The 22,258-nt window shown below is 41.4% G+C and overlaps 2 protein-coding genes across 2 annotated transcripts; both read right to left on the bottom strand.

Annotated features, from left to right (window-relative positions):
* Positions 1-1,892: 1,892 nt before the first annotated feature.
* Positions 1,893-2,733, bottom strand: LOC103862662. Its single transcript, XM_009140346.2, has 2 exons — positions 2,001-2,733; positions 1,893-1,909 (listed from the first exon to the last, which is right to left on the bottom strand). Exons 1-2 carry the CDS (start codon positions 2,731-2,733, stop codon positions 1,893-1,895), a joined length of 750 nt encoding a protein of 249 aa, XP_009138594.2.
* Positions 2,734-5,310: 2,577 nt separating this feature from the next.
* Positions 5,311-6,669, bottom strand: LOC103862660. Its single transcript, XM_009140345.2, has one exon. It carries the CDS (start codon positions 6,667-6,669, stop codon positions 5,311-5,313), a length of 1,359 nt encoding a protein of 452 aa, XP_009138593.2.
* Positions 6,670-22,258: the final 15,589 nt, after the last annotated feature.

Here is a 22,258-nt window from a genome sequence, read left to right as displayed (position 1 = left end):
CATATTAGGTAATTTCGTAGCTTTTATTTAAGGAAAGTGCAAAACATTTTTTGGTACGTTATTTATCAATTCGATAGTTAGTTTAATAAAAAGTGTAATATAAGTTAAGATGGACCAACCTATTTTTCTAAGAATAGTATATTTTGTATAGTTATTTATTAAATAAAAATTTATAATCATACGGTTCTATGATCGCTCATATCGTTTTATAAAAAAATATTTAAATCATCGATAACAAAATTTTCAATCTGAAATCTTTAATAAGTTTATAATTTATAAATGTTCTTGAAAATTCATTGAAAGTTTTAATATTAAAATATTTATGTAATCTTATGGTATATAGTGTTTAATATATATATATATTTATTTATTTATTTTATTATTAAATGATATTTTTTACTCATATGGTTTTAAAATCATGTGTATCTTCTTATAATAAAAATGTTAAACCATTGATCATTAATTTTTAACATAATAATTTTAATAGTTTTAGTCATTTATTGTCGTTTTTAAAAATTCAAAATATAACATATACGAAAAAATCTAAATTTTATTTTTATAGCTAATTTGATTGTTTAATTTATTTTAATAATATAAAATTAAACAAAAAATGATGGAGGAGATATACATTGTTATCAAATCTTTATCATTAAACTCATTAATTGTCATATATATATTAGTCATTTATGGTAATTCCGTAGGTTTTATTTAAGGAAAGAAAATATCATATCATATCATTATATCATATAGTTTGACCAACTTATGTATCTAACAACATATAAAAATCGAATGTGGACCTACTTATTTTTCAATTGAATGTAATTGACTACCTAATTGAGTGCCACCTATGCATTGGGGTCTCTTTTAATTAATACAAAATTGAGGTTACATCTTTTCAAATGTTCTTCAATTAATATATAAGGGATATAATATATAAAAAGATATGTTAAGTTTCTAATAAATAGGTCCAATAATTTGTTCATATTATGTTAAGGCTGCAAGAACAATAATTAGTGGAGAATCGAGCATGTTCGCTAGACGAATCCCACCACCACAGGTTATTTTAAGTTTCCATTTTACAAATTAGAGATTGATAGACCTTTCCTTAATATTCGAGAACATTTTAGATTGAAATATCTTTTTTTTTTGTCGAGGATTTATTTAGATATTATAATTATGAGAAAAATTACAAAGACGATTCGATAAATGACAATACTACTTGCCTTATGAGGATCTACGCCTAACTGCATCATTTGAGCCGTCCTATGAAGATCACGCATGACCGGATTTATTTGCACCATGTTGAGAAACTCTTGTAAGCCTTTCTTCTGTGATCACATAATTGTTGAATAAATCGCTTGCTCCGGGAATTAAAACCTGGATTTTCTGTGCAATCTGCAAGAAATTGCATAGTCTGGGATTTAGACCCAGACCTGGATGTAGAAGCATTTACACCATAATCACTAGATTGAAATATCTATCATTTGGAATCTAGTTTTCATAGCTAGTTTAGGTATTTAGTGACAAATTGTTCTAACTAACACTTTCCATGATATATATGTAATATGTCATTGTCATTTACTTCCTCTTTCCCGTGTTTGATATTGTACATTCTATGAAAATTGATTCATTTAATTGATTGATTGTGCTTCTTTCTCGATTTTGATGATTCATTGTTCAACTTTCCATGTTATTACTTGCTTGATTATGATTGTTTAATGTTTTTTATATTAATCATTAAATTTTCCATGAAAACGTTTATCATTTACTTGTTGATTATAAACGATTTTTATTTCATTTCCATAGTGACTTGGCCATGGACTTGCCCATGGTTTTGCTTCTCTTTTTTTTTTTTTGAATGAATGTTAAATTTTATTCATCAAAAAGCCTGTTTACATCATGTGTGATCCTATTTCAAAAGAAAAACCCTTTACAATAGATCTTCTAAATCAGAAACTATATTCTTGTCTCAAACCAAAATTGGAGAACTCTTTCCATACCCTTCCTCCTATCCTTCTTAATCAAACTCAGCTTGTTTCTTATACCCTTATCAATGGTCTTCTTCAATATAGCTATAGGCATAGCCTTTTCCCCATGTCTTATTCTGTTCCTTTCTCGCCAGATTGCATAGATAGCTGATTGCAAAGCATATCTGATGCAGAAAGACCTCATCCTCTCTCTGCTACCATCACATATAAGAGGCACAATAATGGACCAGACATTGGAGTATGAGCTTCTCAGAATTCCAAGAGTAAGATATTCCCAAACTTGTGAAGAATAGGAACATTCAAAGAATAAATGATTTCTGGACTCCATTGCCATTTTACAGAGGACACAAATAGAATCCACTCCTTGATTCCATATAGCAACCCTGTCCATGGTGGAGAGTCTGTCCAGCATAGCCAGCCAAGACATAAACGCGAACTTTGGTGTAGCCATAGCAAACCAAACTCCTTTAGCCCAGTTACAGCATACATAAGTTTTACGTATCATCAACCACGTCTCCTGAGTTAAGAATCTTGATTTGAAACCCGACCTCCATTGCCAAAGATTTACATCCTCCACATCCTCTCTTAGTTTCTCTTTCACGCTAGCCAACTCCACTTCAATGTCATTAAGAAGCTCAGTTCGATGCCTTCTTCTTCTTCTATTACCCAAACAGACTTCTTCAATTGTAGCTTCTCTCTTAATTCCCAAATCTATTATTCCTCTATCTCCAAATAGATCAACCATCACACCCCGGTCTGACCAGTTATCATACCAAAAAGAAACATGTCGACCATTACCTATCTCCTTTTTAAAGAAAGGTTTGGCAGATTCTCTCAACTTCAAGATTTTTTTCCACATCCAAGATCCCAGCTGTGTCTTCCCGCTAACTGCCCAAAAGTTCTTATTCTTCAAAAGATAAGTCTTAATCCATCTTCCCCAAAGAGATTCCCCCGTCAACAATCTCCAGATAATTTTTAACCCATAGACCATATTAACTTCCTTTAAAGCTCTTATTCCCAGACCTCCTTCATTCTGCAGCTTACATATATCACTCCACGCCACTTTTGCTCCAGTTGATTTCAGAACCGGACCAGACCATATAAAGAGTAGACTTCTCGATGCTGATGCTCAACCCCGACCACTTTGTGAACTCTTCAAATACAGATAAAGCTCCCTCAATTGACTCCTTAGAACCTTCAACAAAGATCATCAAATCGTCGGCAAAACAGAGATGTGTAAGAGATAGAGCTTGACACCGGGGATGATATTTAAACTTCTTCTCCCTCACCGCCTTATCTATATTATGAGAAAGCACGTTCATGCACAACACAAATAGATAAGGGGAGAGAGAACAACCTTGCCTCAGACCTCTTGAACTATGGAAATACCCTCCTAGTTCACCATTAACTTGAACAGAAAATGATGGAGTTGTGATACACAATTTTACCCAGTGTATGAAGCATAGAGGGACTCCAATCGCCTCTAGACTTTGAATCACAAATGACCACTGAACAGAGTCGAAAGCCTTCGAGACATCAATTTTCATCACACAGCGAGAAGATATTGTCTCCTTATGATAGTCCTTGACGAGCTCTGAAGCTAACAAGACGTTTTCCATCAAAAGCCTTCCACTAATAAACGCAGACTGGTTTTCTGTGATCAACCGAGGAAGAAGAAGCTTGAGCCTATTAGCAAGAATTTTTGAAACCACCTTATATAGAACATTGCAGCATGCAATAGGTCTATAATCCTTCATTTCCAAAGAGTCTGTTTTCTTTGGTACTAGAGCCAGGATAGTAGAATTAACCCCTTTAGGCAGAAAACCATATTTAAAAACAGACTGTACAGCAACCAGGAAGTCTTGAGCTACCACAGACCAAGCGGACTTGAAGAATTCACAGGGGTACCCATCCGGACCAGGAGACTTGTTAGAAGGCATGGCAAATAATACTTTACGAATCTCTTCCTGAGTAACTTCTGCTTCCAAGAGCCGACAATCCTCCGATGAACAACGGAACTCCATTAGTTCCTTTAACTCTTCAGTAGTAGTACCAATATAAGAATCAGGTTTATGGTTAAGAAACTCAGAGAAGAATCTCACTGCTTCTTCTTTTATCTCCAACTGCTTAGTAACAATTCTTCCATCCTTGCATCTTATCTCACGAATGGCATTCTGAGCTTGTCTAGACCGAATAGCATTGTGGAAAGTTTTATTATTCTGATCCCCCTTATCTAGCCAATGCAGCTTCGCTCGCTGTTTTAAGAAATCCTCTTCTAAGCTAGCAACATGTATCCATCTTCCATAAGCCTCCACTTCCTCTCTTATAGTGACATCATTTGGATTAGACAATGTTTTCTGCTGCTTGTCACATAGAACCTCAAGAGCCTCTTTCGTTTTCATTGTGAGGTTGCCAAGCTTTTCCTTACCAATATCTCTAATTAGCGGCTTCAGATTTTTGAGCTTCTTTGAAAATCGGAACATCGCTGAGGTAGAGTGGAATAAAACCGGAGTTGATTCCCAATAATCCTTGATCTTAGGTAAGAAACTTGGCAAACTTCCTATCACATTCACGTACTTGAACGGTCTTCTAATTTTCTCATTGGGAGGAAGAAGTTGTACCTTACATCTCATATGATCAGAACACCCTCCAGACTCGAACACTGAGTAGGCGTTAGGAAACTTCTGAAGAGCAGCGTCATTCACAAGAACCCTATCCAGTTTTTTACAGATCACCCCATCTTCTCTCTTATTACACCATGTAAACAACGGCCCTTGATACCCCAGATCTGACAAGTTACAATGAAGAACCATCCTCTGGAAGTCTCTCATTCCACTAGGAAGTCTTCCCAAATCCGAAAACCCCGAACTCTCCTCAACCTCCAAGATCTCATTAAAATCCCCCATGATAATCCATGGTTTATTTCTAAATAAAACTGAGTCATTATGGTGACAAAGGTCTTCCCACAGCTCCTTTCTCCCCTCAGCAAGATTATTTGCATAAACACAAGTGCAAAAAAACTCCTCTTGATCTTTCAAACCAACTGAACAAGTGATCAATTGGTCTGATTTATAGACCGGCATTATACATACCTCATCCTTCCATACAAACCAGATCCTCCCTCCTTGACTATTCTCATAATTCATCATATAAGACCAACCCCTGAATACAGAATTTAAGATACCCTCCGCTTTCTTCTCCTTCACTCTTGTCTCCAAAATACTCCCAAACATCAATTCATTATTTCCAACCCACTCTCTCACTATGGAATGCTTCAATGGTTTGTTAAATCCGCGCACATTCCAAAAGAAACTCGACATGATTAGTTGATTCGGCGAGAAGACCTTATACTCTTAACTGTGTTAACAGCCTGAGTCTTAGCCTTCTGACCTCTTCCTCTACCTTTCTTCATACCTGACTTCATCTTCTCTTTGTCTTGTTGATCTAAAATCTCATCCTCCAAAAGATCGCATTCTGATAACTGATCCTTCCCAACACCCACCTCATCCTCATCAGCAATTATTTCCCCCTCCTCTTCTTCATTCATATCTAGCACTGAATATTTCGAAGCAGATATTTGTATAACCTCAGAGCTCTTATTCCCAGAATTGTTGACTTTCCCTGTCTTCCCAGGAGAGACCCGAGCCCAAGCATTGACATTCACTTCCGAACCATCTGTTACCCTCTCCACCGAACCTGAAACTTCCTTATCATCTATCTCATTCACAACATCCAGCTTCCCCCCTTCTAACTCACTGCTCCCCCCTTGTTGAACCTTATGAACATCCAAACTCATCCCTTTAACTGCACTTCCCTCAACTTGTCTTGGAGAGCATGATCCCACCTTATTCTTCTTCTCTTTACCTTTTTTAGCACACACTGATTCCCCATGCCCCCACTTATCACAGAAAGAACATCTTGCCGGCAACCAAGGATAGTAGTACTTTACTGTGAACAACTTGCCTTCCTTCGAGAAAGTAATTTCTTTAGGTAGAGTTTTGGTGACATCTACCTTAACAAACACTTTCGCTTCTTCAAAGTTCGTACAAGCAATAGTTTCTGAGTGAAGCTTCACTGGTAACCCAACTGGACTTGTAACAAAACTTAGACCTTCCCACGAGTACATATGAAGCGGAACCTTCTCCAGATGAACCCACATCGGAATAGCTTCCTCCTCTTGCTTCTCATCCTCAACTTTTGGAGACCATTTCGAAACAATCATCGGTACTCCTACAATATTCCACATTCCACGCCTTAGGATCTTTTCTCTAGCTTTGTGACTTGAGACCTTGAACCGCATCGTAGTAGGATTCACTTCATAAACTTCAACCTTTGTAGATGGATCACCATAGCGCCATATCTTGTTTAGAACCATATGGACCTTAGCTACATGAGGAGCAAGATCCAAAAACTTCCCCACTACAAAATCTTCCCACAAAGGTGTTGAGTTTTCCAGAATCTCATCAGGAATTTCAATCGTATGAACTCCATCCTTAGTTGAAACCTCAACATCATACCTCTTCAAAGCTTTCTTATCCGTCGCCACTTCTACCCAACTCGATTTCGTCGATCCTCCAGGCCGATCCACACCCTGAGCCACACTAACCTCCTGAACCTCCATTACCCCTATATTTTCCTCCGGTGAACCCACTCGATCCGGCGGAAGAGCCAGATCCGTCATCGAGAACCTTCCGTAACAGAATCGCCAAAACAATCGCCAAAATCGCCTTTTAGCAAAACGCAGCGTTTCCCAAAGGCCTGGTTTTGCTTCTCAAAGTGGCAAGATTGTTACATCATGGAACAAGTATCGTGTCCATGTAAGTGGCGAGATCCTTACATGGTACAAGATGATGAAACTGGTTGGAGCTCGCCGCATCTATTTGAGTTTGAAGAAATCATGCGATGCCGATCCTCTTGCTGCCCGGAGATTGACAAGTTTCATGACCTTATCGGAGACAGTGAGACACCAACTGGTGTCTTATAGTGAAGGAAACATGTCTTCCATGTCGATTATCTACAATCCAAGGATTCAAGCATCATTGGATATGGCTTGTTTAGACTTTGCCAAGGCCTATACACCTCTCATCTTTGCCTCATTATCTGCTTTGCTTGGTGGTATTGCTACTGTTTCCATGTATGTTTATGAGTCGTGTGAGGAAAATAAGAAGTTTGGCTATGTCAATGATAGAATTGATGTGATTAAAAAGAATGTGGATAAGCAAAATAAGTTGTTGACAGAGCTGGATACTATTGTTTTTGAGAAACGAGACGACTTAGAGGTGAAGAAAGAGCTTGCTGGTATGAAGGAAGAAATGATGAAGAAAATAGCTTTGGTTTATGTGGAATTGAAGAAGGAGATTGAGGTGCTTAAAGTGAAGAAGGACAAGGACAAGGGAAAGTGAAATTTCAGTGTTTTGTAATAAGTTGGAGAAACTGATATATCAACTCCTTTTAATTATCTTAATAATGGCTTGTAAACTTCTCGGGTTTGTTCCCGGTTTGGGTGATACTTTTGTTATGAGGCAAGCAATTTCAAGACTTAACTTTTTGATTCTGTGACTGAATCTCTGTTTCACGAGATAGTAGCCAACGTCTAAAACTCTGATCGATCCACCTCTCACGTATCTACAAACACCAAAGAGTCTAAGAACAAGACCAGGAACAAACAAGAGTTTTCTTAGTGTTCCTAAAGATTCTCAGTATATTCAGGCACACTCACATGCATTCTCTCTAACGAATTGATTAGAGAATTCACATTGAGAGGGTGAATAAACAAGCACGGTAATGAGGTTTAGTAAAGGCAAATTAACCAAAAGCACAGTAGAAAACAAGGATACGTTTTTGATCCTTTCTAACACAACTCCGCTCTTTTCCACAAAGATTACAAACCGACTTTTACTTCCAAACTACAGAAAATATCAACCAAACCCACAAGAACTGGGAATGGAGCTGAGACCAAGACTCGTCTTAGGTGTTTGTTTTGTCTTCTTCATATGACTCTCATGTGCCCTCCAAACGTCCATATCTGTGTAATTCAATAAAAACACATACAAAAAGCCACATGTTATGTGATCTCTATCTCATTCAAAGACATTAACCTTTAGGTTTGAATCCCAAATTCATGTACACAAGGCACTTCACATCTGCTGACATCCCCAAATCCAATACAACCTGCACTGTATGTCCAGACTGAAACTTACCGCCAGAAACAGAAGTTTTGAGACCAGTGGTACATCCCACATGACACATGTTTGCTCACCTGAGCTGGTGATTAGAGGAGCATCCACATTTGGGACATACTGAAAGCACGAAACATAAGCCCTGTGGCCACTGATGCATTCTTATGTCCTTGTCCGCGGTTGAGCTGAGACTGAAGATAAAACAAAAAACTGTCTAACCCCACCACACGCAGCTGTCTGACCATTTGGAGAGAAGGCACATGTCATTATTACCCACGCACAAGGGAGCTTAATAGCGTGAATAGTCTTTTGGGTGTGTCTAAGAGGAGAGGAGAATTCATGACTGAGAGGGAGGGAGATCGAACCCTAGAGAGTGTGGGCTTGAGGGGAAAGGAGGCAATCCGACACGACACGCTTGGTCTTCTTGTTGTTGATGCTTCTGACTTGAGAGTCAGAGAGAAGAAGATGATGTAGCCAGAGTCAATTGACTGACTGTTCGCAATGACTCAAGTGGGTCCATGTCTTAACGACGTCATTTTGAGATCTTCGGGTTCTTTCTTTTTCTCCTTTCCCACTAATTAATTATTTGATAACTCGTTACCGCTTAATGTATTTGCTAAAATGATGGGAGTTTATCTTGTAACTTATCTATTATACACTTTTTCAAGTCGTGATTTATAGATAGCATCTTCTTCACTATGCAAAATTGGAGATCAGAATCATGTCACTCATTCCATAAATTGCAGTTAACAAAGAAAAGGGTATCCACTTGTTCTATCTGCCTTTCTATGCATAATAACCAAGAATTAATTAAACTATGGTGTAAAATAAAGTTACGTGGAATTTCACCCTAGTTTAATATTCAGATCCATATGTAAGCTCAACCAGTCTCTCAAATGGGGAAATAATTGTTACCGGCTACAATAAAAGATGGAATGTGTGTACCTATTATTACTCCAATACTAATAACTAGGTAGTAACCCGCGCTTTGCGCGGAATTAGATATCTAAAAATATGTTGATTGTATATATTATGATTATGTATATATAAGGTGTAGCTTTAGTAAACGGTGCAAAAAATATAAAGGTATGATTCAGTTAACTATGATGTTACGACTATGTGAGTATACGTGAGTAATATCATTAATCCGAAGTTTATGAGTCGGGTATAGTCTGACTTGATGTTGATATAGATGTTAACTACTTGGCAACCAATGTGATTATACATGTTTTTTTTGATAAACTGAAGTCTAGAACTCGTCTTTATGTTAATAAACTATGAAACGATAGGTCAAAACATCGAAATTTGTTTATTTTCGTAGATTAATCTAAATGCAAAACGAAACCATAACAATATGGAATAAATAAATAATAGTGTTCCTGATTTATAAAAAAAACAATAAAATATCATAAAAGCAATTGAAGGTTATTCGACCTTCAAAAAACATAATCCCCTATATATTAAAGGAGAATCACTTAAATTTTTTTCCTTAAAAGTCTAATCTGACGTGGCTTCATGAGAGGCCTCTATTTACAAAAATGCATACTGAATTATTTTTAAAAGATTTTTAACCTTCGCGCTTTATTGACATAGTTTGCAAGTAACACACTTGTAATTTATTTCAAGTATGTATATACTGAATTATTTCTGATTATTTTATACAACTTATCCCACGATCGCTACCATTATGAAAGGCCTCTAACATGATGTTCAGACGACATACATTTATGAAAAACATCTTGTAAGACCGTGCATACCTTTATATACCGCCATATTACTGTTATATTGTTTGTAAACCGAGATGCAAGATCACACCCCGAATGACAATGTGTAGCATCATTGAAGAAAATAGTATTGAAATTTAAATCAAATATGAATAATAGAAAGATATATGTTAATAGGAAACGACAGAGAATAGAGAGGTCAACAGCTACTTATAACTTAATTTAGATTATCTCCTATATATTAAAGATGGCATGGAATAGGTAAATGTAAACATAATAAAAATAGAGGCTTTGTATTAAATAAAATATTCCAAAACACAATAGAAAAACCAAAACCGATAATTAAAATGTCAAAAACCAAAAATGAAAACTCAAACATAAGAGTAAAAAAAGGGGGAAAAGCCTCTAAAAAACATGTCTTCCTGGTGAAACTCATTAGCCACTTTTTTCAGTCTTTTCCTTCTTGATTCGAGTAGTACATGGAGTCCTTGTAACCGAATTCTGATCGACTGCTTCTTCCAAGTTAACAATAGTCGTCCCTCTGCGTTTGGCTAGAGTAAGATCAGTTCGTTCAACTGTGGGAACCGAAATTCGCACTGTCGATTTCCGTTTAAATAAGGAAACTAGGAAAACCCTAATTTCCCAGAGGTCCCGGATCTCTGCGAGAGCCAACGACAAGTGATCGAATATATGCGGAAATCATGAAAAGATAACAAACGAGTTTAGAGAAAACAGTAGATCTTATTTCGAGTCCGCGTAAGAGCGTTGCGATCATTACAAGAGAATACAAAGGCTCTGGCCGCAGGGGCCGTCAGCGAGTTACCTAGTTCTAGCAACATAAAACCCTAATCCTAGTTGAGTCGCAGCTCGATAACAAAGGACGAAAAAGATATCTAAAAGGCTTAGATTGATTTCGGACTGAACCTTGTTAAAGGCTGCCTACGTACCCCTTTCGAGGATCAAGCCGAACGTAGTTCAATTGATAGAGCTGGACAAGAGATCGAACTGCCTGGGCGAGTTCGTCTAGTAATTAAGTGCCAGTCATAGAAACCGAACTTGTCGAGAATAAGCCTAAAGTTTCTAAGTGCAGAGAATTCCGAATCTAAAAAGTTCTCCCTCTGCTCCTCGCCTAGGACTCCTTATATACTAGCTCCAAGGTCGGTTTACGCTTTTACTCTTCTGCCCTTAAGCCGTCATAGCATAAAAATGGAGATATTCCATTTTTCCCGATCTTCACAATTATCTTCAAAACTTCCGTATTTATCCGCGGAAACTTGACATTTATCCTTCCTCGCGGGCCAAGCGTGAACCATGCTGTGGTTCACGGGCTTTTGGTTAGGAAAAATCGTAGGATGGGCCTCGAGTCGTGTTTTAGGTCCCTTTGGGCCGTCTTCCGACTCGACACGTTTACTACGAGTTTTCCGCGGTTTCTAATCCGCGAAGTTTGATCGATGAATTAGAATAGTGGGAAACATAGACTGAGCTTGCTACGGTCTTCGGGAGATAGCATTCGAAGGTTTGACGAGAATGCAAGGACTGGTGTCGTATCGATGTTCGGAAAGGTTCAATCGCTATACAGCGACCGATCTTTGGCTCGAGCCCGGTCGCTATGTAGCGACCGAGCGAAACGAGTGCTCGGTCGCTACGTAGCGACCGAGCTTCGGCTTGAGCTCAGTCGCTACGTAGCGACCGAGCGGGACGATCGCTCGGTCGCTACGTAGCGACCGAGCTTTGGCCCGAGCTCGGTCGCTACGTAGCGACCGAGCGGGACGATCGCTCGGTCGCTACGTAGCGACCGAGCTTGGCTGAGCTCGGTCGCTACGTAGCGACCGAGCGGGACGATCGCTCGGTCGCTACGTAGCGACCGAGCTTTGGCTCGAGCTCGGTCGCTACGTAGCGACCGAGCGGGACGATCGCTCGGTCGCTACGTAGCGAGCTTGGCTGAGCTCGGTCGCTACGTAGCGACCGAGCGGGACGATCGCTCGGTCGCTACGTAGCGACCGAGCTTTGGCTCGAGCTCGGTCGCTACGTAGCGACCGAGCGGAACGATCGCTCGGTCGCTACGTAGCGACCGAGCTTTGGCTCGAGCTCGGTCGCTACGTAGCGACCGAGCGGGACGATCGCTCGGTCGCTACGTAGCGACCGAGCTTTGGCTCGAGCTCGGTCGCTACGTAGCGACCGAGCGGGACGATCGCTCGGTCGCTACGTAGCGACCGAGCTTGGCTGAGCTCGGTCGCTACGTAGCGACCGAGCGGGACGATCGCTCGGTCGCTACGTAGCGACCGAGCTGTGTGCATGCTTGGTTGCCGCGTATCGATCGAGCTTGGCTTGTCCGCGGTCTGATTTCCATACTCGAGCTTGTCCGCGGCCGATTTGGATACATGTCCGTTGCCTTCGGACAATCGGTATTTAGTGGTTCGATTGAGATTTGGACGATATTTTACTGCAAGGCTCTTCGTAAAGATATCTTTACGAAGATTACTTTTCGTAAAAACGGTTATGCTGATTTTTACGGACTTTCAGACATTGATTCCGTCGTGACCGATTTTGACCCCAACAGTTAGCCCCCCAGCTCGTTAGAATCATGAGCTTCTAGCGTGAGGTTCTAGCGAGTGGCTTGGCAAGTTAGGCAAGGTAGGTGAGTTAGGCGGAATTAATGGTTGAAAAGGTCTGTGGTAAGTGATCTTCTCGCTCTCCTAAAAGTAGAAAACGCGATAAGATTGGGGCTGCGCCTTATGACGGCTGCCTACGTACCCTTGTTGAAGGGATCAAGCCTTTCGTAGTTCATCTTGGAGTTAAGGTTCTTATGACTAGTTTTCCAGTAGGACCTTTATGGTCTAGTTTTTATGTAGCGGTTATAAGGCGTGTTGCTGCCGATGGCATTTTGTATGGGTGTAGAGGGAAGACTACGAGTTGTCGTCTCGTAATCTAACTCTGTGTGAATTGCCATATCCATAATCTGTTTCGAGAGTTTTCCGCAGTGTGTAAACTTGCGGGATTTTCTGAAGACGTTCGAATATTGGCAAAGAGACAAATTTTGGGATCTCGTATCAGGGTGTTTGATACTATGCCTAGAGATGTTAGAGACCAGTGCGCTGGGTTTAGGGCAAGACCTAGGTTTACTCCTGGTTTTAGAGGGTGCGATGACTAATTCGACTTACGTATCCCGTTTCAGTTTCATCCTGATTCCATACCGATTTAAAGTCCGCGATAGGTTCTCGGCTTATACGACTTGTATGGTTGGAATCGAGCATCTCTCCGGAGACCGGAAGTGCTGGACCAAAATTTCGGATTTCTTTTATAGCGCTATTATCCTTGTGTCGGATGTAAGAGAGTCATCTTCTACGAGATGGCTAAGTCTGTTTAGGACGTTAAGAGTTTGTTGTGATCAGCAACAAACTTAATGGTAAAAATTACTATTTTGAGTCTTCGCGAAGAATATGTTTTGAGAAGATGTTAGTGCGTATGACTGTCTGGTCTTCCATGAAGGTGTTTTTATCGAGGAAGGAAATTTCGTCGAAGAACTAATCTTCAGGCGTCCGCGACGTCTCGCGATGCTGAAGATTTGTTATTCTTTCGTATGCCACGTTTCGTGCTTGAAATGTTCGCGGGCTTTGAAGATATTTCGCGATGTTGCGAGGGTTTAGTATTAGCCCTGTGTTTGAGAAACATTCTGGTTTGACTAAGAATGTTCGCAGCCAAAAATTGTTGTTCCTGTTCGGATGCTAATAGTTTTGTTTGCGATCGAGGAATTATGACTGAGGTGTCGTGTAAATTTGTCCATGGGAACAAGTGTTTTCCTTCATGGTGCTTTGTGAAGAGTTGGCCTTCCGAGATGTATTTCGTGCATTTTTTAGGATGTTTCGTATAGCTCTAGAAGCTTTGTTACGAATTTTTCCTTACATGCCGCGTATTGTGGTTAAAACGTTGCGGGCTTAAAGTGAATTGTGGAGCGTATTGAACTTGGTCAATTTTCGAAAAGTTTAGATTTTCCGTTAACCGTTTGGTTGTTAGGACTTAGTTTCGTTATGAAGAATTTATCATATGATTTCCGATTGTGGGCTATACGATAATTTATCATATCATATAACCGATTTTACGAAGGTCGTAAATCAGTGATATGTATACATATGTCAAAGTAGCATTGTTTCTGCGGGTTCTACGAGAAACGTTCCCGCTGTGATTTTGATCTTAGGTGAAGGTTGCTTGGCGTTACCCATGGAGTATTACCGAAGTTTATTTCAATACGATCTAGTCGCGGAACGTTTTTCATAGGTTTTTCGAGAGGATTCTCATGACACATTTGTTTCTTGAAAGAATTGGTCAACCAGAAGTGGATCTAGCTAACCATCGGGAGGAAAGTGCTTCTTTTAATGTGCACGATGCTACATATATTCTCGAGTTTTCTTCGTCGCAAATGTTTTCGATACTTTTCCGTGACTTACTTGGTACAACGGAAACTGAAAGAAATGCTTTGGTGATTGAAGATTTCTCGCCGCTAAGTTTAAAACGAAACTGGCTTTCTGAAGCCGGAAAAGGCTTCAATACTTTGGCTAATCGTCGAGTTTCAGTTTGATATTGGTACAAGTTTTCTGTACGCATGATTGCGACAAGAAATGATGTATAGTTTTTGAGATTATGTTCATGATCGTCTGGATATGTTGCTAGCGTTTAGACGAATATTAAGATTGTCGTTTGCCTATTCTTGACGATTTGCAGAAGTTTTTTGAAGTTTGGGAGTATACGAGTATAGTATACGTACCTACTCCCCCTTTTTTTTTTTACGAAAGAAAAACGGTTGAACCGATACTTTGAAGGGTTGTGTACGTTTCCTCTCCTGATGTTTGGAATGATCGATAATTCGGGACGATTTATAGACGACGCTTGGACTGTGATTTGGTTGTTTCCACGTTGACGACTTGGGATATGTCGGTTCCGAGAAAATTGCCAGAAACGAATCGGTTTTAAGACGACGTTCATGTCTCTAACTTTTTCTCTCTTTAGGAAGCGAGCTTGATATGCGTGGCGATCATTTCTCGACTTTCGGAGAGTTTAGATCGGTTTGCAAGATTTGGATGAACAATTATGGGACAATATATCGAGACAGGAAAAATCGCTTAAAACTTAGTTCGCTAGACTATCCGCCTAGGTTTTACGTTCCCTAAAGTTCTATGGCAGCCTCAAAGTAATTTCCTACGAAAATTCCAAGTCTGATTTCAAAAATTTCAAGTCGGAAATACCTTAGTTCTCTCGAAGATGCAGTTTTGTCCCTTCTCAGTTTTGCGTGCTCATTTCCGTTTCCTATTCTCGTGTATGTTCGCCATTTCCGATATTGGTGTTTACCCTTTGAAACTTGACATTTATCTTCCGAACTTGACTGTTATCTTCTCCTTAGATAAGACGTCGATTTTTGTAAAAAGGTCCAACGTAATCGTATAGTTAAGGCGGCTAAGGTGTTAAGTTAACCATTGCCGTTTTATACGATTAATCTGAATCCATGCGAGAAAATAGGTCTTTGCGGTTTTTTTTTTATATCGTAAAGTCTCAATGGTAACTTCAATCGAGGCGAAACAAGAGACGTTTCGATCGAGATTCGAAAGTGAACGCAAAGATGGAGGTAGGGTGAGCAGAAACAAGCCAAGGAGTTTAGGATGAGGTTTACTTGTTTTTGTCGTAAAATCTCAACGGAAACTCCGATTGAGACGAAACCAAAAGCGTTTCGATGAGAATTCAAAGGAGAACGCAAAGGAGGACCCCTTTGAGGCCTGACAGGTTGCTATAGCGAGTGAGGATGTCATCTCGGTCGCTATAGCGAGTGGAAGGGAGCCGAGACGAGTCCCACTTGTTTTCGTCGTAAAATCTCAACGGAAACTCCGATTGAAACGAAACGAAAAGCATTTTGAAGAGGATTCAAAGGAGAACGCAAAGGAAGAACCCTTTGAGGACTTACAGGTCGCTACGTAGCGACTGACAGTCTGACAGGTCGCTACGTAGCGAATGGAAGCAAGCCGAGAAGCGTCCTACTTGTTTTCGTCGTAAAATCTCAACGGAAACTCCGATTGAGACGAAACGAAAAGCGTTTCGACGAGGATTCAAAAGACAACCCAAAGGAGGACCTTTCTGAGGCCTTACAGGTCGCTACGTAGCGACTGACAGTCTGACAGGTCGCTACGTAGCGAGTGGAAGCAAGCCGAGACGAGTCCCACTTGTTTTCGTCGTAAAATCTCAACGGAAACTCCGATTGAGACGAAACGAAAAGCGTTTCGACGAGGATTCAAAAGAGAACCCAAAGAAGGACCTTTCTGAGGCCTTACAGGTCGCTACGTAGCGACTGACAGTCTGACAGGTCGCTACGTAGCGAGTGGAAGCAAGCCGAGAGAGTCCCACTTGTTTTCGTCGTAAAATCTCAACGGAAACTCCGATTGAGACGAAACGAAAAGCGTTTCGACGAGGATTCAAAAGAGAACCCAAAGAAGGACCTTTCTGAGGCCTTACAGGTCGCTACGTAGCGACTGACAGTCTGACAGGTCGCTACGTAGCGAGTGGAAGCAAGCCGAGAAGAATCCCACTTGTGTTCGTCGTAAAATCTCAACGGAAACTCCGATTGAGACGAAACGAAAAGCGTTTCGACGAGGATTCAAAAGAGAACCCAAAGAAGGACCTTTCTGAGGCCTTACAGGTCGCTACGTAGCGACTGACAGTCTGACAGGTCGCTACGTAGCGAGTGGAAGCAAGCCGAGAAGATTCCCACTTGTGTTCGTCGTAAAATCTCAACGGAAACTCCGATTGAGACGAAACGAAAAGCGTTTCGACGAGGATTCAAAAGAGAACCCAAAGGAGGACCTTTCTGAGGCCTTACAGGTCGCTATGTAGCGAGTGGAGAGTTGGCTTGAGCTCGGTCACTACGTAGCGACCGAGCAGTGTGTGTGCTCGGTCGCTACGTAGCGACCGAGCAGTGTGCGTGCTCGGTCGCTACGTAGCGACCGAGCAGTGTGCGTGCTCGGTCGCTACGTAGCGACCGAGCAACGTGTTCGTGCTCGGTCGCTACGTAGCGACCGAGCAGCGTGTGTGCTCGGTCGCTACGTAGCGACCGAGCAGCGTGCGTGCTCGGTCGCTACGTAGCGACCGAGCCGTGTGAGTGCTCGGTCGCTACGTAGCGACCGAGCAGCGTATGTGCTCGGTCGCTACGTAGCGACCGAGCAGCGTATGTGCTCGGTCGCTACGTAGCGACCGAGCAGCGTGTGTGCTCGGTCGCTACGTAGCGACCGAGCAGCGTGTGTGCTCGGTCGCTACGTAGCGACCGAGCAGTGTGCGTGCTCGGTCGCTACGTAGCGACCGAGCTGTGTAATCGTTTTGTTGTGTTTCCTTTTTCCGCGATTAACGTAGGGGTTTTTCAGCGGTTTTTTTGGGAGAACAAGTTTTATCCTTCCGAAATGTTTTCGGAAAACGTGTTTTGGTAAAACCCTTATGCATCGAGATTTGTTTACGGGGTTTTGATAAGATTTATCGTTTCCCTTCTTGTTTACAGGGAGGAATCGCGAGCTTGTTTTAGTGCTCTTCCTGTGGCGGAAGGTCGCGACTAAGTTTTCGATTTTGTTGAAAACTACGGCGTTTGCGTAAGCGTTGGCCATAGGAGCAGTCAGTGCTGCGAGTTTGTCTTTCATATATCCAAACATCGTTTCGATCAAGCGTTTTGTGGCCATGAGTAAGAGTAATCCGTAACCCCCCCTCCTTCTAGCGCCAAACTGTGGGAACCGAAATTCGCACTGTCGATTTCCGTTTAAATAAGGAAACTAGGAAAACCCTAATTTCCCAGAGGTCCCGGATCTCTGCGAGAGCCAACGACAAGTGATCGAATATATGCGGAAATCATGAAAAGATAACAAACGAGTTTAGAGAAAACAGTAGATCTTATTTCGAGTCCGCGTAAGAGCGTTGCGATCATTACAAGAGAATACAAAGGCTTTGGCCGCAGGGGCCGTCAGCGAGTTACCTAGTTCTAGCAACATAAAACCCTAATCCTAGTTGAGTCGCAGCTCGATAACAAAGGACGAAAAAGATATCTAAAAGGCTTAGATTGATTTCGGACTGAACCTTGTTAAAGGCTGCCTACGTACCCCTTTCGAGGATCAAGCCGAACGTAGTTCAATTGATAGAGCTGGACAAGAGATCGAACTGCCTGGGCGAGTTCGTCTAGTAATTGAGTGCCAGTCATAGAAACCGAACTTGTCGAGAATAAGCCTAAAGTTTCTAAGTGCAGAGAATTCCGAATCTAAAAAGTTCTCCCTCTGCTCCTCGCCTAGGACTCCTTATATACTAGCTCCAAGGTCGGTTTACGCTTTTACTCTTCTGCCCTTAAGCCGTCATAGCATAAAAATGGAGATATTCCATTTTTCCCGATCTTCACAATTATCTTCAAAACTTCCGTATTTATCCGCGGAAACTTGACATTTATCCTTCCTCGCGGGCCAAGCGTAAACCATGCTGTGGTTCACGGGCTTTTGGTTAGGAAAATCGTAGGATGGGCCTCGAGTCGTGTTTTAGGTCCCTTTGGGCCGTCTTCCGACTCGACACGTTTACTACGAGTTTTCCGCGGTTTCTAATCCGCGAAGTTTGATCGATGAATTAGAATAGTGGGAAACATAGACTGAGCTTGCTACGGTCTTCGGGAGATAGCATTCGAAGGTTTGACGAGAATGCAAGGACTGGTGTCGTATCGATGTTCGGAAAGGTTCAATCGCTATACAGCGACCGATCTTTGGCTCGAGCCCGGTCGCTATGTAGCGACCGAGCGAAACGAGTGCTCGGTCGCTACGTAGCGACCGAGCTTCGGCTTGAGCTCGGTCGCTACGTAGCGACCGAGCGGGACGATCGCTCGGTCGCTGCGTAGCGACCGAGCTTTTGGCCCGAGCTCGGTCGCTACGTAGCGACCGAGCGGGACGATCGCTCGGTCGCTACGTAGCGACCGAGCGGGACGATCGCTCGGTCGCTACGTAGCGACCGAGCTTTGGCTCGAGCTCGGTCGCTACGTAGCGACCGAGCGGGACGATCGCTCGGTCGCTACGTAGCGACCGAGCTTTGGCTCGAGCTCGGTCGCTACGTAGCGACCGAGCGGGACGATCGCTCGGTCGCTACGTAGCGACCGAGCGGGACGATCGCTCGGTCGCTACGTAGCGACCGAGCTTTGGCTCGAGCTCGGTCGCTACGTAGCGACCGAGCGGAACGATCGCTCGGTCGCTACGTAGCGACCGAGCTTTGGCTCGAGCTCGGTCGCTACGTAGCGACCGAGCGGGACGATCGCTCGGTCGCTACGTTGCGACCGAGCTTGGCTGAGCTCGGTCGCTACGTAGCGACCGAGCGGGACGATCGCTCGGTCGCTACGTAGCGACCGAGCTGTGTGCATGCTTGGTTGCCGCGTATCGATCGAGCTTGGCTTGTCCGCGGTCTGATTTCCATACTCGAGCTTGTCCGCGGCCGATTTGGATACATGTCCGTTGCCTTCGGACAATCGGTATTTAGTGGTTCGATTGAGATTTGGACGATATTTTACTGCAAGGCTCTTCGTAAAGATTTCTTTACGAAGATTACTTTTCGTAAAAACGGTTATGCTGATTTTTACGGACTTTCAGACATTGATTCCGTCGTGACCGATTTTGACCCCAACATCAACTTCTTCAGAAGACTCAGCAGATAAGATGAGGGAACCCTGTAAGGAAAACCAAATAAGTTATATAACTAATAGATAAAATCATTCTAGACATGGAGTATAGAGTAATTAAAACTAAAAAACAAAAACCTCTGGTGCATCGGAGAGTACGGTATTGTCGCCTGTATAGGTTAGATTTGGTAGCTGGCAATTTTATAAGGACACACATTAAGCAAAATACTGCGAAATGGTATAAGTATAATTAAACGCAAAACTCAAATGGATACCTTTGGATAGACCTTTGTATCGAACTCACTAATTATCTCATCATTGGTGATAATCTTAGTGACCTTGTAAGTGTCATGGTTATAGAGAAAGTTTTCTCTTTCAATACCAACCTTGAACAAATAAATCTTTCCAACCAAATTCTTAAGAGCAAGGGGTATAGCAGCCGGTTCCTCAAGCTACACAACGAATTATACTATATATTGCATCTATTATAAGCTTAAGAACTATATAACCATGTAAAATAAAATAGATATTAGATATTATTATAATTGATATTATTGGGAGCTCCGACCAGTGCCCGCCCATCAAGGTGCATTCACGCCCATCAAGAATATAGATATTTAGTCATTCACGCCCATCAAGAATATCACAGTAGTTTGCAGGATCAAACCCGGAAACCTCAGCAGGAAAATCGCAATCTCTTACACGTGTGGTTTCAAGGAAAGAGATCTTGTATTGATGGTTAGTAGTTCGGTATGAACCACATGACTGTCCCACTGAGAAGTTGATGAATATCTTTGAACTACCTTCAGACAGCTGCGAATCAAATTGATTAACCAAATCTTTCTTCACAGACGCATGAATCTTCACGCCCTGAAAAAAACATTGGCAGTAAAATGCTTTCTTTCAATTTCGTTTGATAGAAAAACATAGGTTTATATGATAAGAGAAAAAACATTAAGAAATTAACGTTACAGTCGACCACAACCCTCTCAATTGTCAAGCCTCCTGCAGCGGAGTACTGCTTCCAAAGTCGAATGATCCTGACCCTGATCTTCCACATTGTTTTGAAAGGTTTGAGGTCAGTCACACTGCTGAAAGAAGCCATAAGTTTTAATATGCAAACGGTATAAAGAAGGATTCAAGTCCATAACCTTGTCAAAATTGTCAACCATCTTGAACTCGAACGTACTTTAGGTTATTTTATTGGGATGGAGAGTAATAGAGGCGAGGCTTAATATATATTTACAATCGTATTAACATTAGGTTAGAATATTTCACCTCTGTAACTAAGGAAATAACCTAGTTATGGCAAACCAAAATCACCTTAATAATACGACTCAAAATATACTTGCGGACCAAGCATAATAACCTACTTTCTATAAAACTTATGTCTGTTAGATTTAACCAATAATCAAAATAGACATGTTACATAAATCAATTTCAAACAAATATTCCTTAGTTTATTTATATTTTGAAAAAAACGAAAATAAGCTATATACTCATATGCCATAGACTTCACATGTTCGTTTACCAAGTTTGTGTATGACACATTTAAAAAGAACTCCATTGCATGTCACTGCCACAAAGTAACTTTCACCACTATCCAATATCATGCAGAGATATTCCCTTGGTAATGTTGTAAGCATGCTAAAAGCGACACTTCCCCAATAGAAAGAAAACAAAACTTGTTTGCATGAGGCTCCTTTTTTACCGCTTTTTTCACCTCTTATTCCTTTTGATGATCTATTTAAGCATTCCTCCTAGAACTGCTTGCACTCTCACAAAGACCATATGCCCACCGAGTGAGATACTAAAGTAAGAGACATACAAATAACTTCGCGGTTAACAAAGAGATCCCATTTACGATGGTCTCAGAAAAATCGGTCAACAACTACAAAACCGCGCCACACAACGTTGATCCAAATTCCTATGACGACGACCAAGGCGCAGATCCAAATTCCTATTTCAGAAACCTCAGCGAAAGCTATTTTGCTGCGGAGCCACTCCGCATGTTGCGTGACCACCACAAGAGTTAGTATGCACTGGTGATATTTGCGTGGTAACGAAAACGTTTGTTTCGAAAGTTCATATTTGCGTGGTCTGTCTACGTGTTATAAACCTAAGCATAGTTCGAAACTTGCAGAAGTCAAACAAAGACGTCTCAAGAACCCTATATATAAGAGTCATTATCACATTTTTAACACATACAAACCAAGAAAAGAGCCTAACCAATATCAAAAGCTATTTCTTGTTTATCTTGTTTTTTTTTATCTTTCATTCAAAGAGAAGAAAATATCTTACTATGATAAGGAGATAATTAGTGGTACTAATAATCTTAGTTGTTATTTTCGTCATTGTCTTGGACGTTACGCAAGTTCAAGCCACGATGTCCGTCGATGAGCTGTCGATGAGCTCTGGTTCTGCTATTGCAGGTGCTACAAAGAGGTCCAGTTTGAGGCTCTGGTAGGAATGGTTGCACCCATATTCTTCGCGGCGGTTCAGGAAGGTGCCGCCATGGCTAAGCTGCCACGACAAACTTCTTCATGCTTTGGCAGAGAGCTAATTCGATATGCCTCTTACGTAGTCTTCCAAAACCAACACATCACGTACGCTTGTAAAATTGAAGAACCAACATAAAGTGGAGAAGAAAAATTGGTGTGTTACGTGAATGTTAATTTTGAGAAAGACAAGAATAATTAAGGTAAGTTT

The sequence above is a fragment of the Brassica rapa genome, chromosome A03 (assembly GCF_000309985.2).
Source record: "Brassica rapa cultivar Chiifu-401-42 chromosome A03, CAAS_Brap_v3.01, whole genome shotgun sequence".
NCBI lineage: Eukaryota > Viridiplantae > Streptophyta > Magnoliopsida > Brassicales > Brassicaceae > Brassica > Brassica rapa.
Note: the sequence above shows the minus strand (reverse complement) of the source record. Positions and strands in the feature narration are given on the sequence as shown.

Coding starts and splice junctions, on each gene's coding strand:
- LOC103862660 (XM_009140345.2), bottom strand. CDS start 6,669: ATGACGGATCTGGCTCTTCCGCCGGATCGAGTGGGTTCACCGGAGGAA.
- LOC103862662 (XM_009140346.2), bottom strand. CDS start 2,733: ATGGTTGATCTATTTGGAGATAGAGGAATAATAGATTTGGGAATTAAG.